We start from the raw sequence: 18,172 nt of genomic DNA, 5'->3' as shown, positions 1-18,172 counted from the left end.
GACAACATTTGGAAGCACTTTGCAAGCCTTAAAATGCTATATAAATGCTAGCTACTGTTATCATAATTATTAATAATATTAACTAGTCCAATGCCCTCATTTTATAGCTAAGGAAACTTATGACCCATGCAGGTGAAGTGATCTCATAGGTAGTAAGTAGCTGAGCCAGAATCCAAACCCAGGTCCTCCCTCTCCAAAAACATTTATCTCTTCTTTCCCCTTCGAGAGTTATAACTTCAAAGGTGGTTTTACTAATGGTGATATTCAATAAGGAGAGACAACATACCATAGTGTATAGAGAGCCAGTTTTCATGATATGTACTGACTTTGTGATCTAGGGAAGTCCCTTGTCTTTGCCCTAGGTAATGCTAATTTCATAAATGGCAAGGCAGTTGCTGATCTGCACTGGAGATTTCCTCCTGGGGAATTCCCTAGACCAAAGGTTCTCAAAATGTTATGTGTTTGTCCTTCATTCTTGAAGAGGACCATGCATCAAGATGATGTCATGACTTGCAGTTAACTTTGATTTGAATGAGGAAGGGCTGTGCAACATCACCAGCCTCACTTTCTCCTCTAGAGCCCTCTGGGTCCAGTAACCTGATATTCATCAAGAAGACTGGAATAGCCTAGGATGCAATATGATACCTTGGCCATTTTAGGCTAAGGTCTTATCAGATTCTCACTTTGAGTGAGATATAGCCAGTAGTTACTCAAGGGATGGCCCCTTTTAATACAAGAAAAAAATAACCAAGAAAAATCAAAATGGGAGGGGAAGACCCTCAGGGTTCCTGGGTAAAAGAGAAACATCTACTATTTAATAATTACATTCACTATGTGCTAGATGAGTGGGGACCTGGTGTCTAATCTATGAGCTCCAGAGTGAATTGGGCTTAAGACTTGCTCTTTGAGCAAGAAATGGAGCCAGTAAACAAACCCAAAGGAGAAAAGGCAGCTTTTTTTTCTCAAAATGTAGTGATCCATGAAGCCAAAACTATTTTCATAATAATACTATTTTAATTTCTAATATAGTAAATATTTGATAGATTTTAACCCACATAAACAAAAGCTCTTTGAGGTCCTCAATAGTTTTTAAGAGTGAAGAGCAGGTATGAGAATTTGAGTTTGAGAATTGCAATCCTAGATCAACCAAATCATGTCTAACCCCTTCACCCTGTCATGTAATAACAGGTGTTCACTGAAAAACAAATTATTCTAGTACTTCAAGAATCTACGATTTCCTGATGAGGATGCTTCCTCTATGGGTGCAGATGGCAATATTCCCTCCACCTTAGTAAACTCTTTGATTAGCTAGATTTCACTTCCCAACCCCATCCCAAATGCCATAGCACCTGATGATGGCCAGATCTCTGGTAACGAACTTCTTTGCACTTACCTGGCTCTCAGAAGAAAGATATGAAGCTTGCTACCAGTTCTTTGAGGTATGCTCATTAAAACTACAATATTTGCATGCTTCTTCAGAGTAATTTCCATTCTTAAAGACCACATAATTAAAAACACAACAGAAGAGAGTAATTAAATATGTGCATATTGGCCTCATTTCATATCCCATTAAAAAAATGGAGGCAATTCACTAAGAACTCTCTCTTCATCTCTCCTCACCTCATATCCTTCAGGTATCTTCCTCCACTATCTCCTCCTTCATTTCTAACTTAGAAGAGGTTGCCCTTCTTTTTCCAAAATCAATTGGTCTACATACACCCTTGGACCCATCCTCTCCAGTCTTCCCAAGCAGACTGCACCACTCTCATTCCTACCTTCTTTCTCTAATCGTCAAACTCTTCCCAGGCTCTTTCCCTGATGCTTACACATATGCCATATCTCCACATTCCTTAAACAACTGTCACTGGATAGCTCTCCTCATCTTCTTGGCTAAACTGTTTCAGAAAAATTGTCTGTACTAGTTGCCTCTACTTCCTTTGCTCTCACTTGCTTTGTAATTCTCTGCAATCTGGCTTCTGACTTCATCATTCAATGGAAACCGCTCTCTTCAAGGATACCAGTGACTTCTTAATTATTATCCCTGCTGCAGGTGAGTGGCCCAGTGGATAAGCACCAGCCCTAGAGTCAATTAGGACCTTGATTCAAATTCAGCCTCAGACACTTACTAGCTAAGTAACCCTGCGCAAATCATTTTAACACCGATTGCCTCAAAAAATATTTCACCCTTTAATTATCTGACCATGTCAATTTCCCTTCTCTCCTTGAGTATCCCCTTCCAGTGATGCTGTATTATATATGCTGTATATTTGCCAGTGACGCTGTATTACCTCCAGGATCCAATATAAAAGTCCTCAATTTGTGTTTTAGAGTCCTTAAAGACCTGGTCACTTCCTATCTTTACAGTTTTCTCATACTTTACTCCTCTCTACACTCTCTATGACCCAGCTACTCACTAGCTCTCACGCTCACTTCCAGCTTTGTGCCTTTGCCCTTGGTATCCTCCATGAATAGAATTCTCTGCTTCCTCACCTGCCTCCCAGCTTTCCTTGACTTCTTCAAGACCCACATCAAATCCTACCTTCTGTAACAGACCATTCTGAGCCCTCCATACACTGAGTTAATGCCTTTCCTGAGATTGCCTTCAATTTCCACTGACTGCATCTTGTACATGTATAATTAATGCATGTTGACTCCTCCACCAGAATGCGAACTCCTCAAGTTCAGGGACCCTCTTTGTGTTATGCATAGTGCCTGGCATATAGTAACTACTTAATAAAAGCATGTTGACTGGTTGACAGAAATCCAGCACGCAACTGACAGAGAACTAACTAAAGGTGGAGAAACCAGCTCAGTTTGGTTTCACTTAGGTCAAGGTCAGACTTGAGAGTCGGTCTAATGTTATGAAAAGCATATATAAATGACTTCTGTCACAAAATGAAACCATTTTCAAAATGATTGCAATTTCTATGAGTCAATATGGCAATAAAGCAGTAATGAAAACTAATGCGATCTGCTGCTACATTAATTTAGCAAAGCACCAGTGCCTAAAATGGTGATAATGCCACAGTATTGTGCAGTCAGATCATATCTGGAGTAATGTTGTCTTCTTCTGGAGGCTCCATTTGAGGAAGGACATTAGCAATCTGGAGAACAGTCAGAAAAGGACAAGGAAGAGAGTAGAGGATTTCAAGATCATGGGATATAAAGATCTGTCAGAAAAAGTTTGGTGAAGCCTACAGATCCCATCTCATAATATTTTTAAATGCATTAAAGAAAATACATCAGATTACAAAGGTAACCAATTATGTTGAAATTAAGTTGTAATTTTTGTCAGTCCTCTAAATCTTGGTTGCTTTTGTTGTTTAGAAGCAACTTATTGGCGCAGTGGGCCTGGAGTCAGGAAGACCTGAGTTCAAATCTAATCTCAGATACTTCTTACCTGTGTGTCTCTGGGCAAGTCACTTAACTTCTGTCTGCCTCAGTTTCCTTGAATGTAAAATGGGGATTAATAATATTACCTACCTGGAAGGATTGTTGTGAGAATCAAAGGAGGTAACGTTTGTAAAGTACTTGGCACAATGCCTGGCACAAAGTAGCCACTATATAAATGTTTTTTGCTGTTATTCAGTAATCTTTCAGTCATGTCTAACTCTTTGTGACCCCATTTGGGGTTTTCTTGGCAAAGGTACTGGAGTGTTTTGCCATTTCCTTCTCTAACTCATTTTACTGATGAACAAACTGAGGCAAACCAAGTTAAGTGACTTGTTCAGGGTCATACATCTAGTAAGGCTGATTTGAATTTAAGTCCTCCTGCCTCTAGGCCTACTGCTCTATTCATTGTGTCACCTAGCTGCCCTACATAAATGATAGCTATTATTATTCTCTCTAATTCCTTAAAAGTGTCCCTCTCTCACAAGTTGTGGAACCATGAAGTGGCTGTAGCATCTGGGCAATACCTGTAGAGCAGAAAGAGCGCTGAATCTGGAGGTAGGGTAATGCTACCAGTGTGACCTTGGATAAGTCATTTAAACCTGGGTGGGCCCTCGTTTCCTCATTTATGAAATGAAGAAGTTGGACTAGATTTTTTCTAAGGTCAATTCTCTAACAATTATATAAAGATTGATTCAGTCTCCTCCATGCTGTAGAGTCATCCACAATCATATTATTGTACTCACCACTTTCTAAGTCCAACCTTATAGTTTTCCACTTCTGTACTTTGAAGGCTCACATACGGGAGTTCAAATTCTGCCATTTTTTTCATTACTAAAGAGAAAGGCAGGAGAGGAAAATAACTGATTAAAACAACCTAAGATTTTTTTTAGGTTCCCCCACACTTTTAAAGCAACAAGACAAAATAGTATTACTGCTGTAAAAATAAGCAACTCTAGTATAACCTTGTTCATACAATGCTTTTTCACTTTTTCCTTTACCGACAGCATTACTAGATTAATCAACCTTTGTTTATCAGATTGTCTAGAGACTACTATAGACAGAGGAGATTTTAAGTACCTCCAGGACAAGAAATAAGTAATTTCTTCTTGTATCCCTAGCACCTAAAAATATTAGAAATTTGCCAAATTGAATAACATACCTAGGTTTCAGCAAAGTATTTGTCCAATTCTATTATTTTGTCTTTGAGAGCAAGGTAGGGAGGTATGAACTGGATCGCAGTCAAGTTGGATGGTCTTGGAAGTGGATGATCAACTGGATACAGAATGCTAACAGATTAAAGTCAGTGTAGTCTGAAGTCTCCTAGAAAGCCGCCAAAGTTCTGACCTTGGTCTTATACTATTCAAGTTTTTATTTTTTTAGGTCAAAGACTTGGATGAAAGTGCAGGTGGCATATTTATTAAATTTGCAGTTCAATTCAGTTTAACAAGCATTTAAGTACTTACCAGACATTGTGCTAGGCAATGCTGTTAAACAGAAAAATAAAGGAGAGCGTCCTGGCTCTTGAGGGGTTTAAATTTTATTGAGAAGAAGCAATATATGCATAGAAAATTAAATACATGACATGTACAAAATAATTTCTGGATTGTGAGTGAAGATATAGGGCAAGAAACTGTCACATTCTTAATGGAGGCAATGGTCATGTTGACCTTGATTGACCCTGAGCAAGAGATGGAAAACTGGGGAGGGGGGAGGGAAGACTATAAGTAGGAAGGGGATGAGTTCCTGAGCCTGTCCAATGATCAAGAAGTGGTTGACCAGTCGTGGGGCTTGGCTTATTGATCTCATCAGTTCCCATGGGTTCCATTATCATCTCTATCCCCAGACCTATATATCTAATCCTAACCTGTCTCCCAAGTTCCTGTCTTACTTTACATTGTATTTGGCCTTTCCAACATCTTAAAAAGCAGCTAGGTGGCGCCAAGTGGTTAGCCTGCTAGACCTAGTGAGGAAGACCAGAGTTCAAATTTGGCTTCAGATACTTACCAGAGGTATGACCCTGAGTAAGTCACTTAACCTTTGTCTGCCTTGGTTTCTTCATCTGTAAAATGGGGATAATAACAACACCTGTATCCCACGGTTGTGGTGAAGTAAGATGAATGAATAATTGTAAAGCATTTTGCAAACTTCAAAGTGCTATATAAATACGTGTTACCGAATGGGATGTTTCCTAGGTATCCCAAACTCATCATGTCCAAAAAAGAACTCATTATCTTACCCCTCCAACCTTCCCTTCTTCCAAACTTCCTTATTGCTGCCACAGGCACCTCCATCCTCCCAGGTTCACAGTGTTATATTTGACTTCTTTCTCTCTTGCACATATCCAATTAATGGCCAATTTTTGTCATTTCTATCTTTCTAATCTCTCTCATATATCTCAGGCTCTGTAACTCCTACAGCTGCCACCATGGTTCATCTCACTTCCGGACCATTACAGTAGCCCTTCTGGTAGTTCTCCAGCCTCAAGTCTTTTCCTACTCTGTTTCAGTGGTTTTCCTAAGGCTCAGGTCTGACCATGTTATCCTTCTATTCAATAAACTACAGTGGTTCCCCATCACATCCAGGATCAAATATAACATCTTTTGACTGTCTCTCTTTTTTTTTTTTTAATTTGGAGGCAATCAGGGTTTAATGACTTGCCTAAGATCAGATAGCTAGGTTGGATTTGAACTCGGGTCCTCCTGACCAGGATGACTAACTTTTAAAGCACTTCACAACCTGGTCCCTTCCTATCTTTGCAGTCTTCTTCTACACACCATGATCAGAGATAGCAGCCCTCTTGCCTTTCCTGGAACATGCTTTTTCGACGGTTGTCCCCCTGTCTGTAATGCTCTGCCTACTCATCCCTGCCTCCTGACTTTCTTTAAATTTCGGCCCCAGTCCCCTTTCTGTAGGAATACTTTCCTGGTCTTCTCTCCCCACTCCAAACCCCTCTCCTCAGCTGCCCTGAGATTACCATTTGCACTATATAGTTTATATGTACATTTATTTGTATCCTGTGTTCCCCGTTAGATTTCAAGCTTCTTGAGGTCAGGGACTGTGTTTGCCTTTCTTTGTATTCCCAGCAGTTAGCACAATGTCTGGCACATAGAAAGTGCATAAGAAATGCTTGTTGATTAATTGGCTGGCTAGTTCTAGGAAAGTGAGGCGTATTTGAATTTCCCTTTCCTTAGCCAAGTCAGCTCGGCCACAAGGGAAAATAAATCACTTCTTCATAGTTTCTCCCCTATTTGCAATAAAGTTTTGACACACAGCTGGGGGAAATAATAATACACTCGATGACAAAATTGAGAGCCAAAAAATCCTAATAGGTTGAAGCTAACCAGATGAAAGTGAATGAGGATAAATGTAAATTCCTGAGCTTGTTTTAAAAAAAAGACTGCTCAAGTATAAGTGATGGAGCTATAAAATATTTTATGTGTTTTCAAAAGACCTAAGGGTTGTAGTTAGACATGAGTCAACAATGTGACTTGGCTGCCAAAAAAACTAGGGATCTCAGGATGCCTTTGAGACTCTTGTGTCCAGAACCAGACAAGTGATACTCTTGCTACGGCCTGACTGGGTCAAAATGTATCTGTAGCACTGTGCTCAAGATCTAACTAGCCCACTTCAATAACAATTATTATTATAGCTAACATTCTTAGAGTTCCTTAAGGTTTCAAAGCACTTTCCAAATATCTTTCCAAATAGCTGTTGCTGTTATTAACCCCATTTTACAGATGAGGTAGCAGCAGGCAGAGGTTAAGTGACTTGTCCAAGGTCACACAGTCAATAAGTATCTGAGGTTGGATGTGAATTCTAGTCTCTCTGACTCCAGGTGTAACTAGACAAATTAGAGACTATTCAGAGAAAGGCAGCTATAATCAAGAAAGGATTCAAAATTCTGCCATAGGAATTGCAGATGTTCAGTGTTGAAAAGAGAAGTGTGCTCTCCCAAAAGGTTGGGGGGAAGGAGTACATGTAGTAGTTGTCTTCTAATATTTGAAGGGTCAATATGTGGCACAGGGATTTGACCTGTACTGCTTATTCCCAAAAGTCAAGTGATGCAGTGGATGGAGCACCAGACCGAGAGTTAGAAAGACTCATTTTCCTGAGTTCAAATCTGGTCTCAGACACTTACTAGTTGTGTGACCCTGGGCAAGTCACTTAAGCCTGTTGGCTTCAATTTTCTTATCTGTTAAATGGGCTGGAGAAGGAAATGGCAAACCACTCCAGTATCTTTGCCAAGAAAACCCCAAATGGAGTTGGACACGACTGAAAAACTATTAAACAACAAAGTAGAAATTACAGGGAGGCAGATTTTGATATAAGGAAAACTTTCCCAACAAATAGAGCTATCCAAAATAGAATGAGCTGCTTTGGAAATGGTCCATCTCTGGAAGTCATTAAGCAAGCTAGATGACCACGAGAGAAACTTATAGATGAGAATGGACTGGGTAACCTCAGAGATTCCTTCCAACTATGATTTTCTGTTTCTCAGTCAGTCAAGTTAAACATTTTTTAAGCATCTTCTATGTGCCAAGCGTTGTATTAAGTGCTAGGGATACAGAGAAAGGACTAAGACAGTCCCTGCTCACAAAGGAGAAGTAGCTCCATGGCACAGTGGAGCCTGATTCTGGAGTCAAAAGATCTGAGTTCAAATCTGGCCTCAGGTTGTGTGACCCTGGGCAAGTCACTTAAACTCTGTTTGCCGCTGTTTCCTCAACAGCAGAATAGAGATAACAATAGCACCGTCCTCCAAGGAAGTTAGGAAGAGGGGATGGTTTGGAGCAAAGATAATGAGTTTAGTTTGAACATGTTGCATTTAAGATATCCACAGAACATAGTTTGAAATGTCTCATAGGCAATTGGAGATGCAAGACTAGAAGTCAGCGATGAGGTTAGGGGTGGATAAGTTTAAGAATCATTAGTATAATGATAATTTAATCTATAAGAGCTGATGAGATCACCCAGTGAAATAGAATAGATACAAGGGTGGGGAAACTGTGGCCTCAAGGCCACATACGGTCCTCTAGGTCTTCAAGTGTCAAGTGCAACCCTTTGACTGAATCCAAACTTCACAGAACAAATCCCCTTAATAAAAAGATTCTGTACATAATACTAATAGTAAATAACGGTAAATAATAGTAAAATAAAAGTTCTGTAAAACTTGGGCTCAATCAAAAGATTGCATCCAAGGACCTAGAGGGCCACATGTGGCCTCAAGGTCACAGATCCAGGACAGATCCTTGTGAGTATGACACTTATGGTTAGCAGGTATCACTTGGAGAAAGATCCAGCAAAGGGGACTGAGAAAGAGTAATCAGATAAGGAGAAAGAGAACCAGGAGAGAGTAGTAGCCTGAAAACGAAGAGAGTATAAAGGAGGAAGGGGAGGTTAACAATGACAAACTCTGCAGAGCGGCTAAGAAGGAGGAGAAGTGAGAAAAGGTCACTGGATTTGGAAATCATAGTTTTTCTCTCCTCCTCTACTAGCATATGTGAACACGTACAGTCAATCCTCAATTCTCACAGGGGTAATTTTTCCTAGAAAATGGTGCAAACGTCATAAAAATGAATGCTGATGCATGAAACCTTTGGGAAATAGGGAGTTAGATTCCCGTGATCCTCAAAACAGTAATCTTTTGTTAGAGATTGCTGAAAATACACTTATCGGCATACAGTTCCTTACAACAAAACATTAATTTTGAAAACATGCATTTTCCTAACACAGTAACCATGGAAATAACCCATAAGATACAGTACACAAAATAAAATTGGTAACATGCAAAACATCTTTTCTCATTAGTAATTCCCCAGAATTCTGTGACCTTTTGTGCTAACATCTCAATTAAAAACACAAACATTGATTTCAGACAGTAGGCCCTTTTTGGTAACACATGAAATCTACAGCACCATAAATTTGTTGCTGCTGATCAGTCATTTCAGTCCTGTCAACTCTTTGTGATCCTTTTGGGGTTTTCTTCACAGAGATACTGGAGCGGCTTGCCATTTCCTTCTCCTACTCATTTTTACAGATGAGGAACTGAGGCAAACAGGATTAAGTGATTTGCTTAGGTCTAAGGCCAGATTTGAACTCAGGTCTTCCTGACTCCAGGCCCAGTGCTCTAGCCAGTGTGCCATCTAGCTGCCCCTAGTACCATAAATACTGAACAGTATATAAAATTCTTAAAACTAAAACATTTTTTAACCTATTACTTTCCACTGTGTCAAATGGTGGTGTCAGGCCACTGTACCGTATACTATCATGCTGTAAACCTCTCTACCTTAGCCCTTCTCTGAAAACCAAGGGAAAGGTTACTGGGACTTTGGTCACTGCTGTCAAAAGATGTGGTGAGGTCTTGACATCACCTTAGAGCCCAAAGGACTTGCACTATGCTTTGGAGGCATAATTGCAACACAATAGTTGAGCTCTAAATGAAAATATGCAACAAATGGCCCAGGAGTTCTTTATTCTACAACTGTGTGTGAAAAAGAATAGCGAAGTGCCTTGTAGGACACCAGCTGCTCCACAGACTTGCACACATCATGCCTCTCACTTTTTTCTCTATTACAAATAGCCCCAAATGTGCAAGGCTGCCAAAAGGAAAGTGAAAATGCAAATGCTTGAAGTCTCAAAAGTTAAAACGGGCAAATATTGAGGATTGACTATATATATTGATTCTCTCTCAAACACTGTTCCTCATAATTCAGCTTACTCATCTCACATGACTGTTCTTCCACTTTATTTCAGCCACATAAAGACCGTCATACCCTCAATCTTGCCATCACCTACAAATGCACCATTTCCACGTTTGTGAATTCTGCAATTCCCTTAACTGATCATAATCTATTGCTATTTTCCCTCTCCTTTTTCTTTGCAACCTCAAATCAAACCCCAAATCATGATCTCTAATCACTCAATCCACAATAAAGGCCTATAATTTGTGTAGGTGAGATAGTGTCTTCTCTACTTTATAGATGAAGTTGAGGCCTAGTATGACTAAGTGACTTTACCTAGATCACAGAGTCATACATTGTTAGCAACCCAGCTAATAACTGGGTCTCACTTAAGGACCAGGCATAGTGTCCACGTAGATGCTTAGTTGTGCCTCTTCCAACCCAGACTTGGGCAAATGATAAAAATGTTGAACAGATCCTGGCTATATGAGGACATCTCTGTGGCACTTCACAGCAGACTTCCTTCTAGCTTTGCATAGCTTCATTAATTAACACCTCCAACAAAGAGGTAACTGCAAGCTTTGAGGCAACCCGAATGGTACATAGGGGTGTTAATTTGCTCTTTGAAGTTTCTTTGTGATACAAAGACACAGTTGAACAAAAAGCAGGAGACTACATTTATTATAATACTATTAAAAATCACCACATTAACTATTCTTTCTTACGGGAAATCCTTTCATAAAGCCCTAGACACAGGACATCTCACCAAAATTCAATAGATTGGGTAAGTATTATTTCCACTTAACCCCTCTCTTCCCAACCAAATACTTTTTTCCCCCCCAGATCTATGATTTTAATGGTTTGGGAGCTTCTGGGAAGAAAATTCCCTCCATATCAATTTACAAAAGGAAATAAAAGGTTTATTTCCTACCCAGCTGCTCCCCTGAACTTTGTGATGTCCAGAAACTCATGCTCCTGAAAGATGACAATAACTCTGAAACTCATACCTGCTCAGTATTCACTGCCCCAGATCAGTACCTTCTAGACTGAGAGAGTTGCCAGTGGCTTCAAGAGGTCAGGAGCCTTGTACATGGTCAGTCACACAGCTAGGATGTGCCCAAGTAAAGACTTGAATTCATGTCTTTCTAACTCCCAGGCTAGCCATCTACCTCCTATGCCATACTACCTCTCATCATCTCTTTACAAACAAGCAGAAACTATAACATGGTGTAATTCAATGATATTACCAAGTATTCTTCATAAATGGATAGAAGAATGATAACTTCTTGGATCAAAATGGAGCCAACCTAACTAGAGATAGTTAAAAAGATTTTTCCTAGAACTGTGTGAATCTAATCAAAATGACTTTAAACTGAGGTGGAAAGATGATGAGACAATTACCAAGGCATGTCTCCCAAATCAGATAACAAAGTAAAATCAAGAAAGAACACCAATAAGGCATAGAATACAGTGCCCAAGAGGAAGGCCAACAATAAAAGCCATGGTTTCATAATGTCTATATCCACTGTCCAAAGTATTGATAATGAACAAGGTAAGCTGTCAAAAAGTAAAGGATTAGTATCAATGATACTTCCTATAACAAGATTTATGAATGGAATAGGGTTCTGAAAGGCTATACTTATTCCAAAGGAACAAAAAAGGTCAAAGGAGTAATGGAACAGTCTTTAATATAAATAAAATACACTCATATGAGGAATCCCGCCACCTGGCAGGGAGAAAAATATTGTGAAGAAGAATTGGATGATGATCCATGGACAAGGACTTCTTTGACCTACTTAGAGTTTTAAAAGACATAGAGGAAAGACAACTAATGGAAGACAAAAGAACATTCTGAAATAATATTGTTATGGAAGTAGAAAACTGAATAGAGGGAGGAAACAGATAAGTGAATTAGGAAGAAAAATACAAAGAAGACATGAAGGTTTGATTTGTTAGTGATGGAAAATGTATCACAATGCACAAGAAATGCTGGATCTTTCTCTCTCTCTCTCTCTCTCTCTCTCTCTCTCTCTCTCTCTCTCTCTCTCACACACACACACACACACACACACACACACACACACACACACACACACACACACACACACATTTGTATTCCCAGCACTTAGCTTAATGCTTGACATGCACACCACTCTCTGTTTCCACAAAGCAGAGGTTGTATGGCAACTTGCTGCAGATGTGGCAGAGCCGATTCCTGCCTTGGGAGGACTAGATTACCTCTGAAGACTCTCCCAATTCAGATCCTGTGAAATCAGCTGAAGAGAATAAAGACAAGTTTGTATCTGGTCTAACACTCTTTTATATGTGATAGGGGACCTTGCTAAGAGAGAAAAACACACTGCATTTTCCCATACCAGGGTAGGACCACAGGACATGGACTAGGGACAAAGAAAAAAGTGTTTGTAATGCTCCCAGACAAAGACTACTCCATTTTTGTCTGTGAATCTCTAGAATCTGTCACACAGAAGGTGCTAAAAAAAAATGTTTATTAGCAAACGGGTTAAGATTGGAATGAACTTCTAGTCATGGGGATGATCTGGTATCCTAAATCCTTACTAATCCACATTGGTAGTTCCCATCTCACTCTTAACTTCTTTTAATTCTATGGGAAGTTGGAGAGGTTGTCAGGACACCAATCACCCACCCCACCACTACCATGTTATTAATGGACAAATATTAACTATGTGCCAGGCATTGTACTAGGGAATGACAATAACATTTACAAAGAGTGAAATAATCCCTACACACAAGCTTGTTTGAATGAATTGAGTCTGAATGGCAATGGTTTCCTAAGTGGCATCGTATCCCTTCTCTGTCTATATGTCTTACCAGATAAGGCTCCATCGCTATGGAACTGTATCAGGAACAAGCCGAAATGTTCAATAAGCTCCCGAGACAGTCCTGTCTTGTATGACACAATCTGAAAAAAGAGAAATGCCAGGTCTGTATATCTCCTGTGAAAACATGGATTTGAGAATTCCCTGCCAATAGCAAGTACTTAACAGACTAATATATAGTTTCAACTACTGATAAGTTCAGTAGGCAAATACCACACTTAATCCACTTTATTACTCCCATGTCATTCTTACTTTTCAGTACAGAACAGCACCTATTTCCCATGAAAATCTACCTTTGAAAGACTGGTGAGAAGCAGAATGCTATACTGGAGCTGTCCTCAGAGTTCAAGTCCTGACTCCTTCACTTAGTCCTTGTGTAACTGAGGACAAGGCACTTAGCCTGTGAGTGCCTCAGCCAATCCTGTTAAACTACAAGTCAAAAAGCAGGCTTTCATTCATTCATTACTTGTTGTTTGTCCTTCATTTTTGAAGAAGACCAGTGATATCATGATATTTAAGTGTGAGTGATGTTTTAACTTGTGAGTGAGTTGGTCAGCCTTACTCTCTCTTCCAGTCATAGAAGTTCAGTGGCAAGACAGAAGTCTTTTAGCAGTAAAATCTTTGATGTATTTTGACACAAGGGAGAGTCTCCCTGGTTTCTGTTTAAGTGCTAGTGATTTGGTCAGCTTGCTCTGAGTTCTCAAGATCACAGCTTCTTTAAATTGGCTGAAGATCCTACATCTCCTGAACTATTAAAAGGGATCCTCATTACATCAGGCAACTAGATAGTATAGTGGTTAGAGTGTCAGACTTGGCCTGAATCTGAATTCTGCCTCAGATATTTACTCGTTATGTAACTTTGGACATGTTATTTAACTTATCTCAGTCTTGGTTTCCTCATCTGTAAAATTATAATAAAGCACTTATCTGGCAGGGTTGTTATAAGAACCAAATAAGACAGTATTAATAGAGAGCTTTGCAAAATGTAAAGCTCTATAACAGGAGTCAGTAATGAGAGCCCGAGAGCCAAATCTACTTGACTATGTTGGAGAACTAAGAATGGTTTTTCCATTTTATTTAAAAATGTAAAACTTCGTTTTCAAATGTAATTATTTTTATCTGGGGCATACAAAAGCAGGAGTTTGGCCACATCTGGCTTAATAGTCATAGTTCTGACTTCTGCTTTATATAAATACAAACTAATAATAATGATAAATGTTACTGTTGTTATTTGTTATTTTTGTTTCAAAGGTTCTCCTCATCTGAAAACCATCTTATTAAGGAGTGTGGAGGGAACTGGTATACCCTGCACAGCCTTGGCAATTGCTTGCCAATAATTTTCAATAAGCACTAATTGTTCAGTATTCTAACTTACATCTCAAACTTGACACATTCCCATTGAATGCCTTTCTTCAAAGAGAAATATGGGTTAGTATTTCAGAGCACAAACATTACTAACAAAGTTATCCCAAAGTAAAAATACCTAAATGGAACATTTTAGTTCTACTGTTGGTGTTTAATCAGCAACTGTCACCTCATTTAGAGCTGTAACTAGTATTTTTCATACTTAAGGCAAGGTTTACAAAATATGACCTGGGACAGGTAGCAGAAATCATCCAAAAGTCCACTTTTTAAGACCAATTTAGTTGGGACAGTTGGGAGAAAGAGACCCTAAGAGATTTGGTCATAGCCAGTTAGTGTTTCCAGTGCTATCATTGTCTAAAGAATGTCTTTTGAAGCCAATGATCGCACTATGGATTGGTGGCCATGTTTGCTGCCCTGGGAAAGAATGACTGTCATAATTTCAGAATCATAGCTTTGCTGTGGGAACAGAAAACTTTTTGTTCAGGAAAGAGTCTTGCTTAACATCTGCAGCCACATTTTGGTCCTCTTCCATATGTCTCTTCTGCATGTCGAGTCCATTGGCTTCAGACTGGATTGTGGAGGGAACAAAAATATTGCTTACAGCTTGTAGCAAGAGTTGTAAGAACATATATATATATGTATATATTTATATTCAAAATTCCAATGAATTTATGTTTGTTTCTGATATTTGAAGTTCTCTGTTTGTTCTATCTATTTCTTGCATCCATTCAATAGACGATGCATTTACAGCCTGAGGATCACAAGTGCCCTTTGGTACCCAGTACTCATTCAGACTGAAATATGGGGCTCTTCTAGTCTTACATGTCTGGAGATGCCTTTTGAGTGTAGAAACCTACAATCTAGCTAAGATGTTTAGTGCTGTAGAACAGATCAAGGAAGTGTGACTGTCTACTGTGAAAACAAGACTGTTTTCCTTACCTGCCAAACTATATGTGTATTGTGATTTAGTGTCAACCTCTCAGAAAGTTAAACCCTCATGGATGGAGAGACCTGAGGCCATCACATCATGTGCAGCATAGGGTAGGGGTAAGGTGAAGGAGAGAATTCAGATGGGATGTTACAACCAGCAGAGAGAAAGTACAGTGCACCTTTGGGCTAATTATTCTTGCTAACTTGGTGATAATATTCAACTATTTTTGTGCTACTAAAGAAGTATAAGCGCTATGAGTGATTCTAAATTTCTGTGCTCTGGAATAAAGTCCCAGTTGTCCCAGTTGTTCACTCTAGATAAAGCTCTGCTCTTAGAATCTGATCACAGTGTTGAAGCAGAACAGAAACAATCTAATCCCATTTTTATCTGCCCTAGTAAGCTATTTTCACTGTTAGACCATCCATGGCTATTCACTGATAAAGTACTTGGCTTGGTATGAGTGTGGTTTCTTGGGGCAGAGATTTCAAATTTCAATTGAAGTTGTGATTTCTCACTTTCCTTGAGAACAAATGAGAAAAGGATAATCCAAGATCCCATAAAGGTTCACGGATGACATGCTGGGGTCTCCTTCTAGGCCAGTCCTGATTCAGCTTCCTTCCCCAAAATGCTTATATATCCTTCTTTGTTTGTACACAGAGTTAGTGTCATGTGGCATCTTTGGTTCTTCCTTTCTTTCTTTGCAAGAAAATTGGGGTTAAGTGACTTGCCCAGGGTCACACAGCTAGTAAGTGCTAAGCATCAGAGACTGGATTTGAACTCAAGGGTCCTCCTGACTACAGTGCCAGTACTCTATCCACTGAGCCACCTACTGGCACCATTCTAAGTCATAGTCAACTGGAATGCTTAAATACACTTTGCATCTATCTCTATGAATGTAGACTATAAGTTCCTACAAGGGTGAGGACTGTTCTGTCTATTTAAATTGGTTTGGCCTATTGCTGGCATGCATCTAAGTTACTCCTCTCTCTGAGATTCAAAGTCCTTAAAAACCTTGCTCAGCCTTCCTTGTCAGTCTTAAGTGCTGTGAGGCCCCTCTGTACATTCTAAAATCCAGTCAAACCATGCTTCTTTCTCTTTTTACACACACACCCACACATACCCCCCAACACACACACACATTGCACTTCTTTCACTGACTTTCTCCATTTCTATAATGCATAGCTTTATGCTTGTTGATTGAATGATCTAAAAAATGGTCTTTAAAAAGGAAAAAAATTATTTTAGAAATAAGATCCAGGTGTTCCAGGCATGGGGGGACAGCCAGAGAGACAGTCTGGAGCCAAGAAATGGAGTGTCTTGTTTGCAGAACAGCCAAGAGGCCAATGTCATGGGATCAAAGAGTACATTTTGGAGAGTAAAGTTTCAATTGAGGAATAGGTGAACAAGCTATGGTCTATGATTGTGATGGAATACTATTGTGCTATAAGAAATGATGAGTGGGGGGCCAGAGTAAAAGCAAGGACTTGCTTCAGCTGTCCCCCCAAAACCTTCCAAATACCCATAAAAAAAAACTCTAAACAAATTCTAGAGCTACAGAATTCACAAAATGACAGAGTGAAACAAATCTCCAGTCCAAGACAACCTGGAAGGTCAACAGGAAGGGTATGCTGCACCAGGCTGGGAGCGGAGCACGGTCCATGTGGGCCGTGACAGCAGACAGGGCTGGAGCAGGTCACAGGGGACTGAATCACTGGCAGCTGAGACAGTTTCCAGACTTTTCAACCCACAAAAGCCAAAGACAGCATAGAAGGTCAGTGCAAAAACTCTAAGAGACCTGGATGAAACAGGAGGGAGGTCGATGGGGGGCTGGCCCTAGTCCTGGGGCAGGGGAGATGGCAACTGCAACAGCAGAGGCAGTGGAAGCAGCAGCAGAGGTGGTGGCTGCTTCTGGAACTCTGAACCCACAGACAATGGGGGATCAGGCAGCTGATACAAAAACCCTGAAGCCTGGGACAATACACCCACCCATACTCCCACTGGAAGCAGAGTTCTACCTTGACAAAAAGTTGGAAAGTCAAGAATTTGGCTGGGAACATGAGTGAACAGCATTAAAAAACTGACTATAGAATCTACTTTGGTGACAAAGAAGATCAAAACATACAACCAGAAGAAGGCAACAAAGTCAAAGCTCCTACAACCAAAGCTTCCAAAAAAAAGATATGAATTGGTCTCAGACCATGGAAGAGCTCAAAAAGGATTTGGAAAATCAATTAAGAAAAGTAGAGGAAATATTGGGAAGAGAAATTAGAGTGGGGCAAGAAAATCATGAAAAATGAGTTAACAGCTTGCTAAAAGAGACCTTTAAGGAACACCTTAAAAAATGGACTAACCCAAATGGCAAAAGATGTCCAAAAAGTTAATAATAAGAAGAATACCTTAAAAAGCAGAATTGGTCCCCATTTGATAAATGGTCAAAGGATATGAACAGGCAATTTTCAGAGGAAGAAATTAAAGCTATCTATAGTCATATGAAAAAATGCTCTAAATCACCTTTGATTAGAGAGATGCAAATCAAAACAACTCTGAGGTACCACATCACACCTATTAGATTGGCCAACATGACAAAACAGAAAGATGATAAATGTTGGAGAAGATGTGGGAGAGTTGGAACACTAATTCATTGTTGATGGAGCTGTGACTGATCCAACCATTCTGGAGAGCAATTTGGAACTATGCCCAAAGGTCTACATGTGCATACCCTTTGACCCAGCAGTAGTGCTTCTAGGGCTGTATCCCCAAGAGATCATAAAAATTGGAAAGGGTCCCACATGTACAAAAATATTTATAGCAGCACTCTTTGTGGTGGCCAAAAACTGGAAATCAAGGGGATGCCTATCAATTGGGGAATGGCTGAAAAAATTATGGTATATGAATGTAATGGAATACTATTGTGCTACAAGAAATGATGGACAGGAAGACTTCAGAGA

General features: G+C 39.7%; 1 protein-coding gene across 2 annotated transcripts in view; it reads right to left on the bottom strand.

Moving 5' to 3' along the window:
* Positions 1–18,172, bottom strand: part of SNX31 (sorting nexin 31) — an 86,460-nt gene that overhangs the window by 35,385 nt on the left and 32,903 nt on the right. For both annotated transcript variants that reach the window (XM_072603391.1, XM_072603390.1), the window contains exons 6-7: positions 12,921–13,011; positions 4,137–4,224 (exon numbers count right to left, since the gene is read on the bottom strand). In XM_072603391.1, coding sequence (XP_072459492.1) covers positions 4,137–4,224; positions 12,921–13,011 — 179 coding nt within the window. The remainder of the gene's footprint in view (positions 1–4,136; positions 4,225–12,920; positions 13,012–18,172) is intronic.

The sequence above is a fragment of the Notamacropus eugenii genome, chromosome 4 (assembly GCF_028372415.1).
Source record: "Notamacropus eugenii isolate mMacEug1 chromosome 4, mMacEug1.pri_v2, whole genome shotgun sequence".
In the NCBI taxonomy this organism is placed as follows: Eukaryota; Metazoa; Chordata; class Mammalia; order Diprotodontia; family Macropodidae; genus Notamacropus; species Notamacropus eugenii.
The sequence above is the reverse complement of the archived record's forward strand: the minus strand, read 5'-3'. Positions and strand labels throughout refer to the sequence as shown.